Source organism: Dendrobium catenatum, unplaced genomic scaffold, assembly GCF_001605985.2.
Source record: "Dendrobium catenatum unplaced genomic scaffold, ASM160598v2 fragScaff_scaffold_231, whole genome shotgun sequence".
Classification (NCBI taxonomy): domain Eukaryota; kingdom Viridiplantae; phylum Streptophyta; class Magnoliopsida; order Asparagales; family Orchidaceae; genus Dendrobium; species Dendrobium catenatum.
This window is the reverse complement of record NW_021318693.1, coordinates 6869418-6893976: the sequence shown is the minus strand read 5'-3', so window position 1 is coordinate 6893976 and position 24559 is coordinate 6869418. Positions and strand designations below refer to the sequence as shown.

The 24559-nt window shown below is 34.8% G+C and overlaps 1 protein-coding gene across 1 annotated transcript in view; it reads left to right on the top strand.

Moving 5' to 3' along the window:
* The window catches only part of LOC110116761, a 72400-nt gene that overhangs the window by 19927 nt on the left and 27914 nt on the right, over positions 1–24559 (top strand). Inside the window, exon 4 of the mRNA XM_020850461.2 lies at positions 8314–8433. Coding sequence (XP_020706120.1) covers positions 8314–8433 — 120 coding nt within the window. The remainder of the gene's footprint in view (positions 1–8313; positions 8434–24559) is intronic.

Genomic DNA, 24559 nt, shown 5'->3' with positions numbered 1-24559 from the left:
ATCCATACGTGATGTAGGCAAGGAATGGGTCAAAACAAGTTGAGTTGAAAATTTTGTTAGTTCTACTTGAATCAGCTCATTAATGAGCCTCTTCTTATGTTTCAAGCTCATAAATGCTTTCCTCTACTAGATATCAGCTCATTAATGTCTAGTAGAGAGCCTTTTTAGCTCATAAATTGAGGTTCATTCTCACATTTGTTGTCCCTTTGGTTCCCGTGGATGGCTCCTTAGTTCCCGTGGATGGCCCTTTGGTTCCCGTGCCTTGGCTCCTTGGTTCCCACGGCTGGTTGCTGGTTTTCCGTGCTGGGTGGCCTCTCCCGTGCCATGGTGCTTCGGTTCCGTGCGGGCCTCCTTGGCTTTTGCGGCTGCCTCTTCGGGTTCCGCCTGGGCTGCTTTCCCGTGACTTTTGGGGGGCTTTTCCGTGGCTTTGGTGCTTCGTTTTCTGGAGTTGATTGTTGGCTTTTCATATTCCCTATTTAAATTAGCTTTTAATTAAGTTTTAGTGGCTGTTTGTATTCCTCTTTTATATCTATATATAGGAGAGTTTGTGGCTGTTTTAGGATATGTTATGTGATTGATTTTTGAAAATGTAAACCTGCGGGTTTTATTGGAAAAGCTTGCGAGCTTGTTCCATTCTCCTTCTCATCTCCCTAGGAAATCTTGAGAGCTCTTTCCACCCTTCGTCTTGGCTTCTAACCTATTTCGTCTCTCCGCAAGTGACCACCCCACCTTTATCCTTCTTCTCAAAGTAAGCAATTTTAGGGTGTCTTGTTTGAGCCAAGTTTGTAAGTGTCTTTTATATTATAAAAGTTTGTCAAAGTTTGTAAGTCATCTTTTAATATTAAAAAGTATATTTTTGGGTATTTTTGTGTATTTCTTTTATATAGGAAGTTGTTTTTCTTTTGTGATAAAAAATTTGGGTCCCTCTCCCAAATTTTTTGATTGCATCAATACGACATGGCATCGTTATAGTTATTTGGGTCCATACGACATGGGTTTTCATTTGCTAGTTTGAAGGCATTAAGTGTTTAAAATATTTCCTCGACTTATAGTGTAGCAGGTGAATAAACTTCATTGCCTTATCAATTTTAACATTGAAAAATTATAAAACATATAATAATGCTGGTAATGCTCCTAGCAATTTCCACCTTGTTTCAATTATAATTGCTCGAGGCACTTTTGGCAGCAGTTTCACCGTTAAAATGATTAGACTTTCTTTGTTTTCCTGTTAAAGAGAGTCCAAATTTTCAGCCCTAAATTCTGATGGCCTTATTCTGCTGGGAAGTGTCATTTTTCCATTTTCCTTCTGTTTGAATTCTCTTTTGTATTTGAGATCGATAATGCCATCTTTTTGTGCATTCATTTGAAAGAGTTCAACCTGTGACAGCTCAAGTACTCTGGTGTCTAACTCTTTGATCTCATATTTTTGTAGATTTTTATTAGTTCTTTGTGTGGCACATTTTGTGCATATTGAGTAAATGACCGAATTAGGACTGGGAATGATGAGGTTAGGCCCAAAGTGGTATGATTTTTATGTTGCACCATATTATTTTTCTGAAGTAGAAGTGATGTCATACTTGTAAAGAATAATTAATGGTAACTGACCCAAGTTTTATTTTGGAATATTAATGATGCTTCTGCAGCTGGGAAGGATTTTGTAGTGGAAGTTGTCTTTATGATTAATTAAAATAAAGTAACTTATAAGGTAAACTTTTTTGTACAATTGTTTACAAAATAAGGTTTGGTCACATAAAACGTCGGCTTTTCGATAAATCAGTTAGAAGAATAGATGTTAGGGTGCAAACGAGTCAAGCCGACTTGTGAGCTTACTTGTGTGCTTGCTTGAGCTTGACTCGGTAACGAGCTCACGAGGCGAGCTTATCAAGTTTCTAGCTTGAACTGAAGCAGATTTATGAGCTTGTTGGGTAATCAAGCTCGATTTTGATTGAGTTCTTCTTGACTCATTGACTTGTCGAGCGGCTCGAGCGGTTCAAATAGGTGGAAGGCAAAACCATGGAAGCGCAATCACGGAAGGCGGAACTGGAAGCGGAAGGCAGAATCATGTATTCTTTTTACGCCTTGTGAGCCCTTATCTATTGCCACGAGTTGAGCTCGAGTATGCCAATTGAGCTCGAGTCTAGCTCGAGCTCGAGTTTGAGCTTGCCATTTGGCGGACGAACCGAGCTCAAGTTAAGCATGACTTGACACAATGGGGAAAAATGATTCTTGTAGCCGACCCTACATGTTTAGATAAAGGCTGGATGCTGTTGTTGTTTACATAATAAGGTTTGCATTTTGTTTCTATATCTGGTGATCGTGTTAATTGTAATATTTCATTTCTTCGAAAAACTTACTCTATAAATCTAATAAAAAAATTTATATTTGGAGATCTAATGCTTCAATCATTCTTTAATAAAATAAAATAGTGTAATTACTTCCTCTATAAATTACTTGTGTCTTACATGGATTGCCTATTGTTTTAATCATGCAAATACTCTGAGAAGAAGGAATTGATGGAAGTTAAGTATTGATTATCGGTAAATGTGAGAATCTAAAATATGGCTAAAGAGTTATTGCCCTACATGTGGTGGATATTCAATTTTGTAATTTGTGTGTAAATATATCTGAAAAGATAAAAGACGATATGGATGGCCGTTGTAGCTGTATGTATATTTTGATTTTAAATTTGCATTTCTTTCTACATGAGATTGACGTCCGCTATAAATTGAACTATGGACATTGTTACTTTCTTCATTATGAATTTGATTAGACATGCGATAATTAAAAAAAAAATCTAGAAGTTTGTTATGGAGATCATTCTTTGTGGAGCTATTTTGAATTTGGCCAAAAATTCAGTGCAATATTTCTTGAATATATTGATCGATCCTTAGTTATGGCAGGTCTAGATTTATTTGATCTATGATATATTAGAATGCCACATATCATAGATAAAAATGACTTTTTTATTAGATTTAAATGAGAATTTGACACTAAATAGGAACAATAGAGAAAATGATTCATATAGCCGAACCCATATAGTGAGATAAAGTCTTGAGGTTGATGTTTATGATATATGAGAATGTCACCTTATTTGAAGTTAACAAGGTGTGATGGCATGTTTGGAAGTTAATTGATCTGGAACTGGTGGCTTGAGTGCATGCAACTGGCATGTTGAGGGGATAATGGTGATTGGTGAATTAAATACTTACTAAAAGACATACTTGTGTATTTCTTTTTGGTATGGTATATAAAATGTGAATTTATGAGTTTCTACAAAATGGATTGATGACTTTGATTTATTTATTTAAATGCTTGTATTCCAGTAAATTGCATATTATTTGTGAATTTGATATATGCAAATTTGCATATAATTATTAATGGTGAAGTTGCTAGTTTCTAGGGCTCCTTTTAGGTTCTGTGAAGATTTTGATATTCTACCCTATGGAAGCATTTTAAAAGATACGCAATATGGAATGATGCCGGCAAGGGGATTTGACATTGTGACCTTTAAAAATAGACACATGCTTTGAACCACAATCACAAATGTTAAGTGACTTTGAGTATTATATAAAAGAGGGCTATGATAATTTGAGTATTATATTAAAGATTGCTACGAGATTCCAAGTAGTCGAATAGGTTCATGTAATGGGATGAGGGGATAAGGCATTGGTGTTCAGAGAGTGATGGGTAGAAAAATTGAGGATAAGTTATAAAGAAAAAATTGATTCCATTGATAATAGATATCGTATTAAAACATGATGCACAATTTCTAGACAAGAGATGAATGACCTCTAAAGATGTAAAGACAAAAGATAGAGAGAGGAGAAAAGACATGAAAGCTTAACCAATGATTTTCTTTTTTTGTAATGCCACGTTTACCGCCCTTAAAAACCCTTTTTGGAGCATTTTTTTTATTCATTTACTTATTGATTCAAAGTATGAAGATGTAAGAATTCATATGGCATAAAGCCCGTGGTATGTTAAGTAGCTCTTAAGAGAAAAGTTTAGGGTGAGAAATGTGCAAAAAAAAAAGAAAAAAGGATGGCATTGACATGCAACTTGTTTAGGATGGTACAAGTCATTACTAATGTTCATTTGTTTCCAACTTATTCGTGCTAGGAGAGGGTTCAAGAAGTATGAGAGAGGTGTAAAGTCTTTGTAGAACAAAAATTGACGTGTCAAATGGTTGGTCGACCTATGATGGCCCTTGGTTTTTGTGTGAGGTGAATTCCCTCTACTATTACCTGCTGCTGTGAGTATACAATCACAAATTACCTAATCTTTTAATATCATTTAATGGATTTATCCTAATCATTGATAAGGAAGCATGCATAATTTAAACAAACAAAATATACTACACAGTTTTTATTAAATTCATACAAAATTTATACATTTCAAAAGTCTTTTATTTATCCTAAATTGTACATTCATCCATAATACTAAGGTACCTGATAAATTAGGTCTTTTGCCTATGGTCTCATTTGCTCCTTTCTCTTTTCAGAAAAATAATCATCATAATATCTGATGGGCTAAATACTCAACATAATAAATAGTTCTAATGTAATATTCAAACATACAAAAAGTGAAATAATAATATGCATGCTAGTTTTTTGAACTAACATGAGTATTGTTTATTATATATATAGCTAGCTTAGCACAATGATAAACTTTAATGAAGACTTGAATACTTAAATAAATAAAAGACTTAATTTTAAGCAATGAGCATTAGTATATATTAGAAAATGAAGTATCTTTGTCAGCATTAAATCATTAGACGCACTCTCTTATCAATTATTTTTCTAAAATTCCTTGCCCACTTTCATTTTCATTCTTTTTAATTAATTCTTAGAAATATCATCTAATGTATGTAGGATTTTGGCATATTTTTATCACTGGTTGTTACCAAGCCTGTCAAGCCTAACAACTGCTAATAAAATTTTGACAATACAACATAACAATTATCAATGGCCTCTGGATCTTAAGGTTGAACCTTATAATACCAACTTTCCAATATCAAGAGTCAAGAACTCTATTTTTTCTTATTGAGGTTTATCTCATCAGAATCTTTTATCTCTTATTGCGCAAGTTATCATAATTTGCCAACCTATCTCATATTATATGAACTTTCTTTGTAATCTTTTAATCTAATATCATTATTATTGGCATTTAAATTTGCTTAACATTGCTTAATCTAATATCACCTATTATTAATTAATTAGTTTAACATGCGTCAACAATAAATATGATATATAGAAGTCAATCTATATACTTAATATGCACGAACACAAATACAGGGAGATGGACACGACAGGACGTGAACACGTGACACATCTATTATTGAAAATATGAGACAAGACACACGTTGGACATGCCATTAAAAATTTATATTTAAAAATTAGAATAACACATAAATTAAATGAAATAAATAGGATGAGCTTATAAAGTTATAGTATTGTTCATTATTTTTATTACTGTTCCTTTTACAATATACATACAAATTTAAACAAAATATCAAATAGGATAGCTTAAACAAATGACAAATAAAATGATAGCATGGAAGTTTAAAATGTATATTGTTTGATTTTTTTTTTATTAATTGTGTTTCATTTATAATAATCTTATTAAGTTATAGTTAAAGATTATTTATTTGGAGTATTCATCTTCATTCCACTTGATCATTTAGTATTTGGAGGATCTTGGGCTTTGGCATCGAGAGGAGAGGATGTCAGTTGCCGCTTTATTGTGTTTTGGGGTCGGCTTTGGCGTCAAGAGGGGAGAGTAAGTTGGTAGACGAGCATGTGAGAGTCGTGCTTTCAAAGTTGACGGTTGAATTTGTAGATCTGGCATTGTCTACTCATACCCTAGCCGAGTGTGCTTGATAGGGAATTGAAAAGTATGAAAAATATTTTTTAAAAAATAAAATCCTAAATAATTTTTTAGGAAATGTCTATCTGATTATTTATTTATTTTTTAATTGGATAAGTAACACTTGTGTTTAACGTATGTCGGATATTGCCTACCCCCTTGACATAAAATGTCTATACATGATAGACTTAAATAGACACACAATCTTATGAACCAAGTTACTTAGAAATATCTTAAATTTATTTAAATGAGTGATACTATAAAAATACATTAGACTTGTTAATATCATCTTGTCATGTTCAATATAAGGAAATTAACAAGCATTTTGCTTATTAATAATTTTTCCTCTATATTAGAGGTTGAGTATCTCACCTAAAATATATGATCTTCCTCGGGACTTTTTTCTTGAAACCTTGCCTTTTTGTAGACAATGTAGAATATATGTAACATTCATATAACATTTAGTATATGCATCACATTTTCCATTTCATTCATTCATTCCTTTATACAGTTCATATATAATACATTTCATACAAAATTTAGCATTTATTTATTTTCCAATTCAATTTGTACAAGAGCACCGTCTAAATGTACCAATAAAGGTATAAACGTTTCCATTTTCTTTTCTATTTTCATTTAACGTGAGCGGGTACATTGCTTCTCCGATCAGTATCATACGGTGGTGAACTTCTGTAATTTGCATGCATATTTTTTCCCTTTTCTTTTATTCATTTATGCTTTTATTTATAATATAGGTCATATCATTTCTTTCCTCATTGTTAATTCACTTTTTATTTTCTTTGCATATGCATTTATATCCATAATATCATGTATTTGATACATATTTATTCTATCATTTTCATTAATGTTAAAATTCATCATCACATATGCATTTGAATTATTTCACATAATAACATCAAAATATGAGCAAAATAACTATTTAAACATTATCTTTAGAATTTAAATAGAAGTTCAATAATAAAATGTCTATACAATTGTAATTACCAACTTTGAATATTTCTGAGCTTTAATTCTTCCAAACCTCAAGCTTTGCTATGGATTTTTCAACACTCGTTCAACTCAATATGAAGATCCTCGACTGTTCAAATAACATTAATGAGTTCTTAATTAATATAAAACTTCAACTAGGAGTACTAAATGGATTTTCAAAGCAACATCAAAGATTCCTATTCTTCTTACGATAATCTAATTTACTTCAAACATTTCTAAAGAGAAAGTACATTATTAATCATACCATAAAAGAGTTCTAATTCATTCCAAAATTTACCTCACCGAAATTTTCCTTCATTTCTTGCAAATCTCCTTCTTTCACCATCAGATTTAAGTTTGCTATAGTTTGATTCTTCCTACAATAATAATCTTTTCTTCAATTAGAAGAAAAGAATTATAACATTTTCTTTCTCTTAGTTTGAACAGAAAGAAAGAATAAGAAAAAGAATTTTACTTACGTTTTCTTGTGAAGAAACTTTCCAAATCCAAATGCTTCCACTATCTCCTTCAGATTTTCTTGCCTTGACCTTTATAAAAGATTTTCCACCACTTAGATAGAATTTCTACGAAATGATTTCATAGGAATAAAAGAATTACAATCAAATCCTTCTTATTCACCTTTTTTTCCTCTTCGATTCCCCTTCGGCATGTACGCGATTTCTTCCTACAGGAAGGAGCGAACTGAAGATATGTCGCGAGAGGAGCCGTTAGTTTTCTCCCACATATGTGATTATCCACTTGCGAAACGATCCATCTAGGAGGCGTATACACGCTTGCGGTGGCCGCTTGGGTCGCGCTTGGGTCGCGGTTCGTCTGCTAGTTTGCTCAGATTGCCCTCTGCTACCGGTTAGAAACCGGTTCAGTTGAACCGGTTAAGCCGGTTCTCACAAGGGGGTATTACACATGACTACTTATATTATATGTGTACGAAGTTATGATTTGAAGAAGCCCGTGCCTTGTACACTGATAGTAGTTGTTGTGAGGGCATGAGCTGTTTTGTTTTTTTGCTTCAAATTATCTTGAGCCTTTTCTGTATGTATTGTTGATGGGGAATTAGCAAGTTCTTATTTTTCAGTGGAGTTTCCCATATGGAACCTATGAATTTTACGTATTATAATTTTGTTCCTCCTGTTTTTGTGTCTTTCACCTTTTCTGACATGTTATGGAATATCTGGCTAGAAATTTTATGGCGTGACTTGCATGTTTTATAAATGTAATTATTGTATTGAACTAGATCTGTTTTAGAGAACTTGAATTGGAATTCTAATATCAGTTGATACTTAGCATACCTTATATTTTCATCTTGGTTTTGGCATTTTGTATACACAGCTCTTCTGTTTTGCATTGTTGATGTACTGACATATTATGTTGCTCGATAATGTACCCTCTAGAAGATTGCTTTGGCCATTGATGCGTTTCACCAACTTTAATGCTCAGGTTCAAGGACAGCTCAGTCTACTTTCTGGGGGTCTACTGACTTTTGGTCTGAAAAAGTATCCATACTCTGAATTTGAGCTCATGGCTGAAGAACTTCTTATGAGTGATTCTAGCATCAAGGTGAAAATGTTTCTAATTTTTCCATGATTACGTGGATATTTACTTGGCGCATGCTTGATATGATATGCCTTGCAGAGTTTAATCTTTGATAGTATCTCGATATTACTTATAAAAGTTCTAAGAATTTTCAAGAGGTTTGACTACATCAGATGTTGTCATTTTATTGCATGCGATGATGTATCCGAATTGAACAAACATTGTAAACAATATTGTAAATAGGAGTAAAAAAATTCAAATCCAAGATCTGTTATGCTGTCTATCAAGTGATACCCAATCCCATCTGAATTGTTCTTGTATTTGTATTTTGGCGATCCTCGTCTGTTTTTTCCCTGGTAAACATTTTTCGAATGTTGTTTGTACTTTCTAAAGCATTATAGCTTCAGTAAGACTGCAGAATAATATCTTTGTGCTCAATTCTGTAGCATATTGCTGTTGCACTATTTGCATTTTTTTTTCAAATGCCAAACTGCTATTGTTCATGTTCTATCCTGATATAATAGCTGATCAAAATATGGGCAGCTAATATAGTAATATGTGCATACATGCTTAAGTTTCACTTTACATTTTCTCTTTTTAAGCCACTTTTTTTAGATATGCTTTAGGTAAACATAATGAAATTATTATTAAAGTGACTAAATAATATGGATGGGTTTTCTAAACCTTAAGTAATGATGCGATGAAATTAAGAAGGTAGAGTGGGAATTGATTAAATATTTGAGTGATGATTAGAGCAGAGCATCAGTTGGAGATGAAATTATGAAAAATGATTCTATTTAGTTTGATTATGATAGTATTGATAATTTGATATTGACATATCAGGAAAAGAGGTAGATTTAAGGTAACATTACTAGAAAAAAATGCTTTTACACAATCACCTCATGTTACACTCTTTAGAAAATGAAAACGTGTCTATATGAAGATCTTACACTTAAACAAGTTTAAGAGGTGTTAAAAAAACGAAAAAACACACTCGCTCCCTCTCAACTAGATTGATGTACGGTGAAATTAAGAGGGTAAAGTGAGAATTGATTAAATATTAGAGAGATGATTGGAGTAGAGCTGTTTGAGATGAAGTTATGAAAAATGGCCCTATGTGGTTTGATTATGATGGTATTGATATCAATGTCTTTGGAAGAAAGGTAGATTTAAGTTAATATCATATGCAAAAATGCTTTTACACAATCTCCTTATGATACAATATATATTAAATGGAGTACGGCTATGAAGATCATATACTTTAATACAAGTTAAGATTTATTAAACAACGCAAACATACATACACTCTCCCTCTCAGCTAGACTCTTGACCTAAAATAAATATTAAATGCCTAATCCATCTAACTAGCTTCTATTACTACTGAGTTGCTACTTGTCTTTGCTTTTACTAGGCAGAGGAAGCCTAGATCAAGAAACAGCAAGATTAAGAATCCTTGAAAATGAGAGATAATGTAGTGAAGGATTTCATTTTTTTGGACATTTAAGTTAATTAAGGCAAATTCATGCACACATTACATATGCAAGATTCAAACCCAAGGCATCTTGATTGATAGCCAAAGCTCCCAACTAATAGATCAAGGTGAGTTGCGTGTAGTTAAGGATTTGAGTGGAGGGAAAAAGGAAAAAAGACTAGATTGCTTATGAGAACTTGAGTGAGCGAGCTAGTGAATTTTCTCGAGTTACCATATGGCTGCAAACGATTGAGCTGAGCCGAACAAGTGTTATTAGTGTTTGAGCTCATTTGTTATCGACTTGTTCAAGTTTGACTCGAGCTCGATTCAAGCTTTTCTGGTTGTTTTCAAGTTTGGTTCATTTAAAATGATAGATGTTCATGTTAGGTTTGTGTTTGTTTCACATTTAGTTTATTTTGTGCTTATCGAGCTTTAAACAAACGAGCCTTATCGAACTATTAATGAGCTTTAATTTCTAGATGTTCATTAGCTTAACAAATGAACCTTTTTAAGTCTACTGACAAACGATTAATTATAGCTTGTTTGTGAACATATTGATGTGATACCATGCAAAGGAACAAGAATTGCTTGGGGATTTTAATATAAGATTATTAAAACATTGCTAGTTATAGATTTCGTGCTTACCCAAGTTAGGTTTTCAGAATTATCAATTAAAGACTATGCAAAGCATGTAGTTACAACTAGATTAACGGGATGCTATCAAATTAGCAACATAAAATAAAGAGAGCAACGTTATGGCAAAACAATAATCCACGACTAACAAATAGAACTCTTCACCTTGGGTCCCTCACTCACACTCTTGACGGTGGGGCTTTAATGGAGGAAGATTGAGAGCAAACCGAACAATGCCACTAGGAGACAAATGGTGCCCAAAGTATAGTCCGTTGGGGAAGTAGCCAGCGGCGGGTAGTCCACGAGATGACTAGTGAGTATCCAACGTCCGGTAAGAATGTGCTCCTTGATGGAAGGTACTAATGTAAACAGGATGCGGTGTAAGTAATCCTCCACGGAAGAATCGACGTCTAGGTTCACGTCAAGGAAAGGAGATTCAAGGATGTTGGTTCGTCCTTGATCATCAAATAAGAAACCATGGTCGACTTCCAGATCGGCCATGCATGATGGTGGTGGAGGTTGGAAGAATCTCTCTTGAGTTTGGTGAGGAGGTGAGGGGATGATGGGGGAGAACTTGGGTGGGTGAGGGGGTTGCTAGGGTTGGGAGTCTTTGGGTTGAAACAAGTAGCTTGGGGGCAAAGGTGATTGGAGGGAAAATCTGAAATTTAATTTCAGATTTTCATTAAAGGGGAGGTGCCAATTTGAAATTCAAATTAACCCAATTAAAGGAGTAATGGGGCCAGCGGTTATTAGAGGGATTTAGGGGGGGGGGGGGATAGAGGGGGAAGAGGGGCCGGCGGAAGGTGGTGGGGCGGGGTCTAGGGGTTAACGGAAAAGGGGAGGGGGTGGGGGTGGTTGGCCGGTCAGGTGGTGGGTGGTGTGGGGGTAAACCAGCGGCTAGGGGAGGAGGAAAAGAAAAAGAAAATTGCTAGAAACCAAGAGCTCCACCAAGGGGCTGTTGGGTATTGCTTTGAGACTCTCCTAGGCTAATCCTCACTCTAAAACTCACAAAGAGATCCAAAACCAAAGTTAAAATTTCATATCAATATTCATCATCTCCAAATACAATAGAAATGACCTATATATAGGTCTCACCCAAAAGAAAAGAAACAAATACTAAATTGTGCTCGGGGCTACAACAAATGACCACCATAAGGGTAAAACAGTAAAAACTGAAAATAAAATAAACTACTACATAAATGACTTAAAAATATAAGCTCCTGATCGTAGCCGTCGATCTCCGGTGTCTCCGATGGTACACGTGTCGAAATCTTTGACGATGTCCTCATCACATATCTAACAAGTATTTTTGAGCTATCAAAAGAGCCACTTCACAAGCATATCTAACAAGTGTTTTGGAACTACATAATGAGCCCATTCACGAGCAAACGAGCTCAGAAAATAATTTTTCTTATAAACAATTTTGTTCATGAACACTTTAAACAAACAATCCAACAAACATGAACAAATACCTCTTATGAAAAATATACCAAATAAATATTTATAACAAGATTTAATTGATTCGTAATGAACTTTATTCACAAGCTCTATATTAAATGTTAATCGACCTACTTAACGAGTGTTATATCAAGTTTATTTACAAGCTTTGATTGATGCTGTTTATGAACATAAACGAGCTAAACACATAGTTGTTAAAGTTTATTTATTTAACAATCGAGTATTTTAAAAATTGTTCGAAATTGTTTGATTACTTAAACAAGGATTATAAACAAGTTGTAATTGAGCCGAGCCACGAGTAGTTTTTTGAATGCTTGATTCATTTGCAGCTCTATCTTATGGTCCCTGGCTAGTGTTCCCAAGCATTGATGCAAAGTAGAAGAATCAAGAAATTGCTGTTTATACTTTCCACTTCATTAACCAAGTCCAGGACATGAAATTGGATGCACAAATACCAAGGAGAAAGAGGGATTGTTAAGATTTTGTGGGAGGGATTAGAATTTCCATCCCATTCTTGCTAGGTTGCCTTAGTTTGGCAATGAAGTTAGAAGGAATTGTGTCATGAATGAGAGCATGAGATAGGAAAATTGAGGATAAGATTTGTTGAGAGGTGACAATTTGATGGAATGCCAAACAACAAAAATGACATTGTGGGTATGTCTTTATTTTTATTTTTGAGAGATGGGAATAAGTTGTTAAGGCAACCTGGCTGGTAAAGATAAGAAAGGTGTAAGATAAGAAAGAAGAAGAAACTATTAAGAAGAAATTCTAAGGTTAGGTAAAGTAAGGAGGATCAATCAAGAGGAAGAATGTTAGAGCAAAAGCGATTCTATTTCTGTCTTCAAGTTCAACTAATTGAATTAGAGTCTTTAGTTTAGACCCTATTCTAGAAATAGTCATTATTGAATTTTGATAAAGCTACACCCAATATGATATGAAAATACCAAATTAGTCTTAAATAACACATGATGTTTAAACATTTTATAGTTAACTACAAATATGATAAGGGTTGTTGCATGATGATACTGAATAATATATAGTCATAATGGACTGAACTAGACATGCATTGTTGACTTCTTTGAGAACTATACTCCAAAGAAGAAATATTGTTGACAAAGAGCTGAAGGTTGGCAATCATATTACAATGTAGTGACATCTATCTCAAGGAAGGTAGATGAATAAGAAATCCATCGCGAAGAAGAGGTGAAAATGGGACATCATTTCAAGGAGGAAGAGATGAATGAGAAGAATATCACTACATTTACAATATCAGTAGAAGACTTATACTTTAATCCTTAAGAACAATTTAACAACTCTAGAAAGATGCATGGAAGTTTAGGGAGATTCATTTACATTTTTATTGATCTTATCATATGGGTGTTTTTTGGCTTTAATATCAAATTAATGTCAAAGCTACTTAAAAAGATTACGTTACAATGGATATCTCTTTGATATGTTTCTTTTTTTATATTTGATTCCATTGTAAGAAAATTGGGGATACAAAGAGTAAAAGATATAATTAGATGAATGAGTTGCTCAAAGGAAAAGAGATGAGAGGTAAAGTGGTTGTAGAAGAAACTCTAAAGCTAGGAGACAGGAGGAGGACTGGCAAGGAGGAACAATGTATATCTCTTTGATATGTTTTTTTTTTAATTTTTATTCCATTTTAGGAAAATTGGCGATTCAAAGAGAAAAAGGGATAATATAATTAGATGAATGAGTTGCTCAAAGGAAAAGAGATAGGAGGTAAAGTGGTTGTAGAAGAAACTCTAAAGCTAGGAGACAGGAGGAAGAATGTCAAATCAAAAGTCTTTTCTATTTTATATGTAACTTCAATTGATTCAATTATACTTTGGGCCCCATAAATTAAAGGAGAACTGTTTGAAAAATGGCAAAGCTATATCCCTTAATATATATGTAAAGTACAAAATCAGATTTAAGTAACAAATGACATCTAAGTCACGAAACTAGCTTAAATATAAATAAGAGAGATCTCATTATAATTTTAAGAACAAAATCTCATGCAAGATTGAGGTAAACTTTGATCGAATCACAATTAATCAACAAAAGATATTGAGTCATCGCCATAGAAGTCTACACGAAGATTGCTCAATGACAATAATTTTATGATGATGTAGACTGTGTTGCAATTGCATACAAACAATATCAGGGCAAGATATCTAATTATTATGAATTGAATGTTGGGAAAGTTTATGCACATATATAGTTTTGCTGAAACCATGAATAGTCTTGTGGATTTGTGAAAAACCATTGTTATTTTTCTTTAGCTATATTTGTTGTCATAACATATATGAAAATATTGATATTTATTCGATAATCACCCACCTAAATATGTATAAACATGTATTTGTAAGGAATGAGCCATCATGCTTTCGTCCTATTGCTTCTCGTCCTATTGCTTCTCGCCCTCTGCACGACAAGCTAAGCTGGAATTGTGCTTGTCTCCTGATTCCAATCTTGACTTCTCATCGCAGCAACACCACTTGGCTTATTTGTGCTTGGACCTGTTTGCTCTTTGCCTTCTCATTCGCATGGGCTTGTGGCTGCTTTGCTTGTCTCTCTTGAGCATTCCTCCTCCTTTGCTCTGTCACTTCTCACCGAGTTGCTCTTTGAAGCAGCTTCTAGCAATGCCTCTTCCAAGGATAGCTGTGTCAACCACCTTGGTTTTTTTGGTTGACGATGCCTTAGGGCAATGGTGTATTGTGTATTGCCTTTAACTCTCTGTATTTTATCTTTGTTGTTGATGGTATTGTCGACAAATTTGCTTGTCAACTATTTCTATCCTCTTCGACTATCACTTATCTTTTTTTTTTTTCCATTCAAAACTGATGTTGCTAATGCCTTCGTTTCCATCAACTTTCTTTATGTAATAGTTCCTATTAACATTCGAGTTCTCTGTCTCTGCGCCTGACTCAACCTCCCCCACCCCCCAACATTGGTTGGCCCTAGGGATTTTCACTCAACCTCTTGTTCAACCACTTCTATCGTCGCCCACTTACCTTGTTGTGGCAACTCTCTTCTCGAACCTTCCTCCTCTTATTTTAATACATTGGATTTTAATATTCCTATTGCTTGCTGTCCTATATCCTTCATTGGAGTTTTTGATGGGTTAAGGGCTCCTAGAATTTAGTGCGCTTCTTTAAATCATTTTCTTTTATTTCTTTCAACAAGATTTAATTCTACCTCAACATAACTAACCATCTAAATTTCAAGGCAAACATGCTCTCATTTTCATTGAAGATAATATCTCTGGGCTTGCCAGTCTACTATCTTTTTGTATTGTCTGCAAATTCTCATTGGGCCTCTCCAACTTGGAAGTTATTTGCAAATTCATGATAGACTTGCACTTGTTTGGTTAGTTAGTTGTCAATTGGGAATCAGATTGCATTAGAATCTTCTCTTCTACGGACAATCTTTTTATGGTACTGGTTTTTAAATGCAGATACTAAAAGGTCCCCATTTTGGCTCTGCTGAGGAGGCACCAATCACTGATTTTGGGGTTGCATTTTTACTGTTTCGATTAATTTTTTTCAAACAATCCGCTTCATGTCATTTGGGTTCTACTTTTAATAAACATTTTGATACGCCTTAGGTTTCACAAATTAGGGTTTGCCCTAATTTTCCTTTAAGGATGAAGTTTCTCCACCAAATCAAAGTTAACTCAAAACAAGAAGGATGAGAGGAAGAACAAAAGAGCTTTGCATTAATCTTCAAGACAAAACAAAAGACAAAGCTAGTTCACTTCGAGAAGGACCAAATCTCCCAAAAGAAACCCTAGAGAAAACAAGAAGGAAAAGAGAAAGAACTTTCTTCACATGATGTCCCCAAAATAAACCCTAATGGCTCTTTTCATACCATCTCACCACTTCCCCCTCATCCCAAAATTGCCCCCCATCATCCACCCTCCAATTTCCCCCCAAAAGCTGGCCGCCCCCCTTGATGATCAAAGAATTCAAATAGGTGGGCCCAAGGGGCCCACCGTGACTTTCCCCCCTTGCTCCCTAGGTTCGGCCGAACCCCCCCTTGGTTCACCCGGACCGGCTGCCTCCCCCCTCCTCCTCCTGTAGACCCGCAAGGGGGTAGGATGGACCGGCTCAGCCGGTCCATCACATTTTTAAGTAGATGATGCTATTGCTCGTCTAGGTAGTAATTATCATTCCAGTTATATAGATAGTTCACAAATTTTTTTATGATCAGTCAATTTTTAATATGATCCCATATCATATGTACGCTCATCCAGGTAGTAATTTTATTGAGATGTAATCATGGAATGTTTACAAGAGCTTTTCATGGAGCAAATATTTAAACATGTAAAATTAGTTTTACCAAAAAATTCAAGTACGAACAAAAACACACATTTTATTTGAGATTTAAGTTGGGTTACTGTGAAGGCATATAGTGTTGTTGAGGTAGTAGATTTTACAGCATTTTCCCGTTCATAATAATTGGCATTCTTCTTGGATTTCCCACATTTTAAGCTTTTTTTTTTAGTATTGTATAATTTTGTAGCTCTTATATATCAATTGGCGCAACAACTTCTTTGAAACTCTAGCATTAATTCGGATCGTTAAAATGGTTTTGATCATAATGCTTCATTTTATGAATAGTTTTGCACTCATATAGATGCTATGTTAAATAATTGATTGGTTCAATTTAACGCATCAACCAATTCTCCAATGCAATTATTAGTTTCTCAATAATAAAAACTTGAATCGGATAAATTTTGATAAATTACATTGTTCATGTTCTTGTAAAAAGTTGGACAAATATGTACTTTCTCTCTCATTTCTTGCCTTTCTCGTTATTAACTAGCATGAAGCAAACCTCCCCCTGCTTTTGCTCAACCCTTTCACCAATCTAGCCGTAACATTCATTGTGTCATTTTGATCTTGCTATGCATTGCTTGTGTGCAGCATCTAACATTCATTGTCAGAACATGTGTGTGATTGTTTTTTACCTTATTAAACATAAAAATATTACACTGCTTGCTTGACTATTCTCTTTACCTTAACTCCACTATACTACAATAAATTCAAACGTTATAATATAATGTCGATCATTCTTGCTCGCATCTAACATCCAACGTGCATTAGTCTCCTCATTTAATTATTATAATGCTTGGTGCTCCTCTTTCACATTATCCTAGGTGATTGTTGCCATGCCTCAACCTTGCATCCATTGTGATTTTCCAACTATCTACCCACATCTCTATACCATTAGCATCTCATGATTTTTCTCCCCTGGAGGACCCGAATAACCACCTTATATTACTTCATAGCTAGTTCCACTTCCGGTTAAGTTAAAATTATACAGGACAAAAACCATTTCCTATGCACCACGATCGACAATCCGCCGTCAACTTCCTAGACGATGATAGACATTGTTGTAGATTTTAGGGATCAAGTAACTATTTTGGTCGAGAACCTATATATTCACATAACTCAATTATTTCTTTATTGGCTTGACTCTTCAACTGTTAATTGGATTCATAAATTTTTTGTTTTCTTGAAAATTTATTAATTATTGCCTTGTCCTTGCCTTGAAGTTCCATTAAAATTAAGGCTGAGTGACTACCTATTGTCTTCCCTGCTATTTAGCCTGTGTAAGGGAGAGTTCCACCAAATATTTTGTGCGTGTTAAGAAATTGGCCTGCTACACTGATGGCTAGGGATATATAGCACAAATCAATTTTTTTACCGATATTGAGATTTTGTGGACTAAGCCCTGGTGTTATAATCACATTTTAACAAATAATTATTCGACTCTTATGTCAAAATTTTGCCTTTTTTCATCATCGTTTTATAGCTTTCTAATTAGTTCTAATCACACTTTTGTTTTAATTATTTTCATAGCATATCTTATATCTACTTTCTAGTCACTATTGAACTTGTTGCAGTTATGGACGAACATGAGATCTGATACTATTTTTTGCACAATTGAGCTGAAGGGTATAAAATCTAGACCATCATAGGGTGGCTTTTGATGCACATGTAAAACCCTTGAAACCCTTTTAATTAGATTCTGAGTTGATTTGATGATCTTTCTCATTAAATCCAATCTCTATGAAACATGTTGAAATTTTGGGTGCAATTAAGGTTTCAGTCGGTCCGCTAAACAAATGAGTAAACAATTCTGGTGAACAACAATCTTGTACAGATTTGGAAAGAGTTTTGGCTGCTAGGAATCACGAACTAAATCTAGAAGAGTACATGGAAGCAGACGTCAGTAAAGGAATGAAGGCAATTACTACTAATCGGGAATCAATTATAGAATATTTCCTAGGGGCAAATATCTGTCAAAACCAATCTAGTCCATACAGGCGTGACAATCAAGCGTTGGTCCCAACTACATATAGAGTATCAGGTATATCAAGACAATACAGTCTAAGCAAGGAAAAAATTGCCAGATGTTGAATTAAATATTATAATTTACAGTTACTTCCTTAGAAAGGAGAATAGTATTATGTAGTTATTTCCCAATATTTGTGTTAATTGCTTTTATTATTCTTCTGCCATATCTGGTTTACACATTTCCTTGTTCCTCTAACTGGGCTATTTGTCCTCTATATAAGTTTTCCTCTATCCTTTCTCATTGGAGCACAAAATTTAAGACTTTCTTTTCTATGTATTTTAACATGATATCAAATTCTTCTCCTCTGAATTTCCAATACCTCTTGGTGCTCTAGTTCCTTTGGTCTTCTTTCATCTTAATCGTGATGATGATTAAATATGGGCTTTTGACAGAAGCTTCTCCGCACCACCTTTAGCTGTGAAACTAATTGTTTATGGCACAATCAAGAAAGCTTCTACAACTCACCAACTGTTAGGTACAAATTGAACAACCGAAATTTCCTCCAATGGGCCCAATAATTATGATGTTCATTAGCGGGAGAGCAAAAGCTTATTGGCTCATTTGTATTGTCATTCCTCCGCAAAAGATCTAAAGTTTATAAAATAAAAATCAGAAAATAACATGATAATATAATGGTTTATCAACTCCTTAAAAAAATTGGTTAAAATATCATGGTGTATGGAATTGCTAAAGAAATTTGGTATTTTATGAAGGAAACTTACTTTTTACATTGAAAACACTATAAATATACATTTCAAGGGTGCAAAATAGCATGTATCATGGTGTATGGCGCAGCATGGAGCACCATCGACGTCAATTGTTTGGCGCGGAACACATGTTCAAAATGACGTGCATTATTTGTGCCATACAGTAGCAATGGCGCATGATGCAAAATTCACCTCACACGTGCTTTTTGTTGTTTGAAGTTTTAAATTAATATTGATTTTTATATTTATTAATTTTATCATTTATTTAATTACTTTATAGTGTTGTCGTTATTTATAAATGTGCCTTAATTTTTATAAAAAGAGGGCATAAGTTATGTATGAGATATCTTTTATATTTCATCGAATTCGTTGTTGCCGCCTTTGTGTTATTTTTTATTCACCATTTCATTCACACATTTAGAAGGAAGGGAAAAACATTTTAAACTTTGAATACATGCTTGTTTATAGATCTTCGTGAAAATGTTAGATATGGTTTAAACCACTAAAAAAGATGTTTACCTGCAAATCGCCAATTCCAATTTTGCCTTAATCTCTTGCGGTAGCCCCAACTATTGAACAAATCATGGTAAACGAGGTTATATTGGGTCCTTTGGGTGGAGAACACTATTTTTATTCAATTAAAAGGTTATCCAGCATCGGATGACTCATCAGGACATATGATGAGCTCTAATGTTTCTCCCCTAGTTTGATGCCTAGCTTCAACTTAACTCTCTAGAGGAGAGTTCTTTACACTCCAAAGGAGTTGATAATAACAATTTGGTGAGAACTTATGTACGTTGTTGAGGATACTATTAATTAAATATTCCATTTCTTTATTTAGCATTTGTATTTTGGGAAGTTTGAATTTAATTTTATTAGAATTATTTCATGCATTAACAAAAATATTTTTGAGAGTAAGATTCTAGATCTTAGGATTTTGTCTGTCCATGAGCAAGCTAATGTTATGTGGGAAAAAATAACTTGTGATATTAAAAATGTTGCAAAAGATATGCGTGGATTATCAAAGTGAAAAGCTCATAATAATAAAAATAGTTGGTAGTGAAATCGAAATGTGTAAAAAAGATAAAAAATAAGAAACTTTGATATAAAAATTAATTTAAATGTAAAAGTTTTGATAATTAGGAAATATATAAAGAGGCCAGTAAGACTTCTAAGATTGTAATATGTTATGCAAAGATTTTAGTTTTTAATGATTTATATAATATATTAGATACTAAGCAGGATGAAAGATGGATGTATAATTTAGCCAAACAAAAAGATAAGAGTAGTAAGAATTTAGTTCAAGTGAAGTGCATTCAGGATGAAGATCAAAAAGTGCTTTTATTAGAAGATGATATTCAACAAAGATGGATGTGATATTTTGCTTAACTTTTCAATGAAAATTGTGAGAATACGATTGACTTTAGTGATCTTAACACCCTAAATGAAAATAATTTTTTTTTTAGTTTTATCGGCGTATTAGTAAATCAAAGTTAAAGAGAATTTAAAGAAAATGAAGTGTGGAAAAGCTGTCGGACCCGGTGATATTTTAATAAAGGTGTGGAAATGCTTAGGAGATGAAGGAATTTTTTTGGCTTACACAACTTTTTAATATTATTTTGAAGACAAAAGATGTTAGATGAGTGGAGAATGAATGTGTTGATTCCTATTTTTAAGAATAAAGGTGATGCAGAAGATTGTGCGAATTATAGAGGAATTAAGTTATTGTGTCATACTTTAAAACCATAGGAGAGTTATGGAGCATATGTTGCGGCTTGATACTAATATTTGTCAAAATTAATTTGGATTCATGCTGGGTAGGTCTACTATGGAAGCTATACATTTATTGAGAGGTTTGATGGAGAGGTATAGAGAGAATAAGGAGGATCTACATATGATATTTATTGATTTAGATATGATAAAATTCTAAGAAAAGTGCTATGGAGAGTTCTACATAAGAAAGGGGTTAATAATGCTTATATTCAAGTTATTAAGGATATGTATGCAGGAGTTGTTATTTGTGTTCAAACACAAGATGGTTTGTCTAAGTATTTTCTTATTTCAGTTGGATTACATCAAGGATCAACCTTAAGCGTATATCTTTTTGCTTTAGTCATGAATGTTCTCATTAGACATTTGCAAGAGGTTGTATCCTGGTTTATGCTTTTTGCTGATGATATTCTTCTTGTTGATAAAACTTGAGAGGGAGTTGAAGGTAAACTTGAATTATGGAGGTCAACCTTGGAGTAAAGGCTTTCGTTTGAGTATATTTAAAACTGAATATATGGAGTATAATTTTATTAATAATAGACCAAGACCCGATCCCGATCTGAGAGAGAGAGAGAGAGAGAGAGAGAGAGAGAGAGAGAGAGCTCCTTACCTCTTCTCCAAGCCGAATCCTTCAGGTCTCCTCTCCAAACCCCTTTCTCCCCCATTGCTGTTCAGCTTTGATCCATCTCCGACGTTCCCTTCTTGTCGGGTTTGGAAGTTACGACATTCTGAGCGGAAGTAACCACGGGAGCTTGCTGTGAAGGTAGCTATCTCCCTTTCACGCGCGGCTCTGGCCAAATCCCGTAAATTCCCCAAACCGAGAAGGAGATAACGCCAATTATAATTAATTTTGAAAGAGAAAGAGAAATGCTTCTCTCCCTTCCCTCAATCTACGCGCCAAGGACCTCGCGCAGGTATAAAATTCCTAAACCCTAGAACTTTGAAAAACCCATTTCCGGTGCTTGCAACGCGGCGAACAACCACCTATGCACGCTTTTCTCTAGCGTGGTTGGAGGGAATTCGTTGCGGTGCTTGCAACGGGACGAGTAATCAAAACCCCATTTTCGGCGTTAGTGTCGGACCGGAAAACTAACTCATGCACGCTTTTCTCTAGCGTGGTGGGAAGGGAACCCAGTGCGACGCCTACGGCGAGGTAGGGTCAAATATAAAATTTCTTATTTTAAACTGGTGCCCGCAACCCATGCACGCTTTTCTCTGTCGTGGTGGGGAATAAAAATATTACGGCCGTGGTGTCCTCGTCCGAGGGCACCTACCGTGCACGCTTTTCTCTAGCGTGGCGGGAGGCCCAATTTTCCGTAGTTTTCCCCTAAACGGGGGAGACGTCGGAAGGCTGCCGAAATTTCGGGTAAACGCAAGATCGTACTTGGAACATTTGGAGCTTTACTTAGACATTATTTGGACTTTGTTTGGACTATAAAATGAACTAAATCTTAATGAACAAAATGCTTAAGTCAATCTTGAATGGTCACTAAACTTGAACTTACAAATGAACTACAATGAAGACTTGAGTTAGAATATGATCTTGAACTCAAGAAACTACAAAGGACTTGATAATTTGAGCAAGGACATAGAACTTGTACTCGAACAAGAACAAAAGACTTATGAACAAGGATGAAACTTGAATGAACATGAACTTGGACTCTCATTTGAACTTGCAACAAATGACTTAATTTGAACTTAAACTTGAACATGAGCTTGGGCTTGAACTCAAGCAAGAACTTGATTGAACTCAGAGGACTTGTGGACATACATTTGAACTTGAATTTGAACAAGGAACTCACATTTGAACCTAAATGAAAAATACAAAAGAACACACTATAATTTGAGCCTCGTTTGATCATGATTTGAACAATCATGAGAACTTGTAACTTGACCAAGGAAGACTTGAATCAAGTCTGGTTAAGAAGGACTGAACTTGAACCAAATGACATAGAACCTAACTTGATCTTGGCTCTAATTGAATGCAATCAAATAAACTGTGATAAATAAATTTTTGCATACCATTTGCTTATAAGCAATAGTGCAAAGGCAATGTGAAATTTGTAAGTGAACAAGCCTTCAACATAGACTTGTGAAAAGAGCACGAAGGCACCAATGAAGAAGAACCCTTCCAAGGATATATCCATTTGAAATGGTTCTTAATGAAAGTAATAAGACTTCCTACAAATTTACATGAAGAATAACATGAAGTTTTCCGCAGTGTTTAAAGCATTTAGTGCACTCAAACAAATATTGACGAACAAATGAACTTGTGATACAACTTGCTTGCAAGCAAAGACTAAATGGAAGAAACAACTAACAATCATTCATGATATTTGTATCAATCATATGGGAGAAATAGTGATCCAATATCACAGCACACTGAGAGAAGCCACGAAGAATATGATTGGTATTGGTTAGCTTGTAGCTAATGATGGCTAGTTCATGACTAATGAAAACTAGTATGATGACAAGTTCAATGACCTGCTCGTAGTTAGTGATGATAGATGCATGCAATGAAAATGATCATTCCCCAATATTGATGTAGCAATCTATCTACAGATAAAGGCAAAAGATACATAGCAAATACAAATATCTATGACCCCTTACAGCAGATCCGCTATATGTATCATATGTCATTTGTGGACAAATACGAAAGAGACTATAACAAACAAACACAAGCTTCAAATGCAAGCACCTACGATCGGAGGCTGGAGATTAGTTAGTGCACTATGATCCACCTGCAAAAAACAACGAATAGTGCACGACAGTCTACATGTACAAAGCAGTAAACAACTCAATCCAGAAGCTGCTACGCCACGCCACCGAATCCGCAATTTCTTTGCAAGCGGACAGAAGACGTCTACAAATACTTTCAAAGTACCCCCGCACGTACACATTAGTTTGTATACACATAGGTACACTAAAAGGGGTAAAAGCAATCACAAAACCCGCATGGGCCCCGGCGAGCGTGTTATAGAAATACACGTGACATTTAGGGATGCTGCGCGGGTTATCAAATTTTGAAACCGATCCTCCTAAGAAGATAAAAGGAGTGGACATGGTTCAATTATAAAATACCCCCAAACACTCGCATGGGCCCCGGCGAGCGTGTTATTGATACGTCACAGGGATGCTGCGCGGGTTGGCAAGTGAATTCAGATTCGAAACCGATCCTTCTATACGGGTCAATAGAAGTTGACAGGGTTCGAACCAACAAACAAATATACGGTTGTGGCGACCGTCATATTTGTCTTAATACATTCATATTAGGCCTTCAAGGCCTATAATAATGAGAATTCACTATCAAGGGCATAAAGCCTACGAAACCCGATCTTCTATCAATTGCTTGGTCGAGTTGATAGGGTTCAATCAACAAAAGAGAAATGACCCAAACACCCCGATGATGGCCGTGTTGAATGCAAATCTCAACCGGAGGGGTCCATTCCAAATATTTTTCAAATGCCATTCCAAAAATCCAAAAATCCAAAAAAAATTTTAAAAACCTAAAATCCCAAAAATATCTAAAAATTGAAATCCAACTATCGAACACTTAAAGAAAAATCCATCCACCCTCTGCAACAGTTTGATGGGGTGGACAAATTAAAATTTACTTCAGCTCACATAGAGCCAAATGCCTAGTCGAAAATATCACTAGGATCCATTCTCAAACAATCTATTGCCAGTAAGGACGTGGTACGTGTCCTCTAAAAAAACCGCCAGTTTCGCCCGCCCAAAA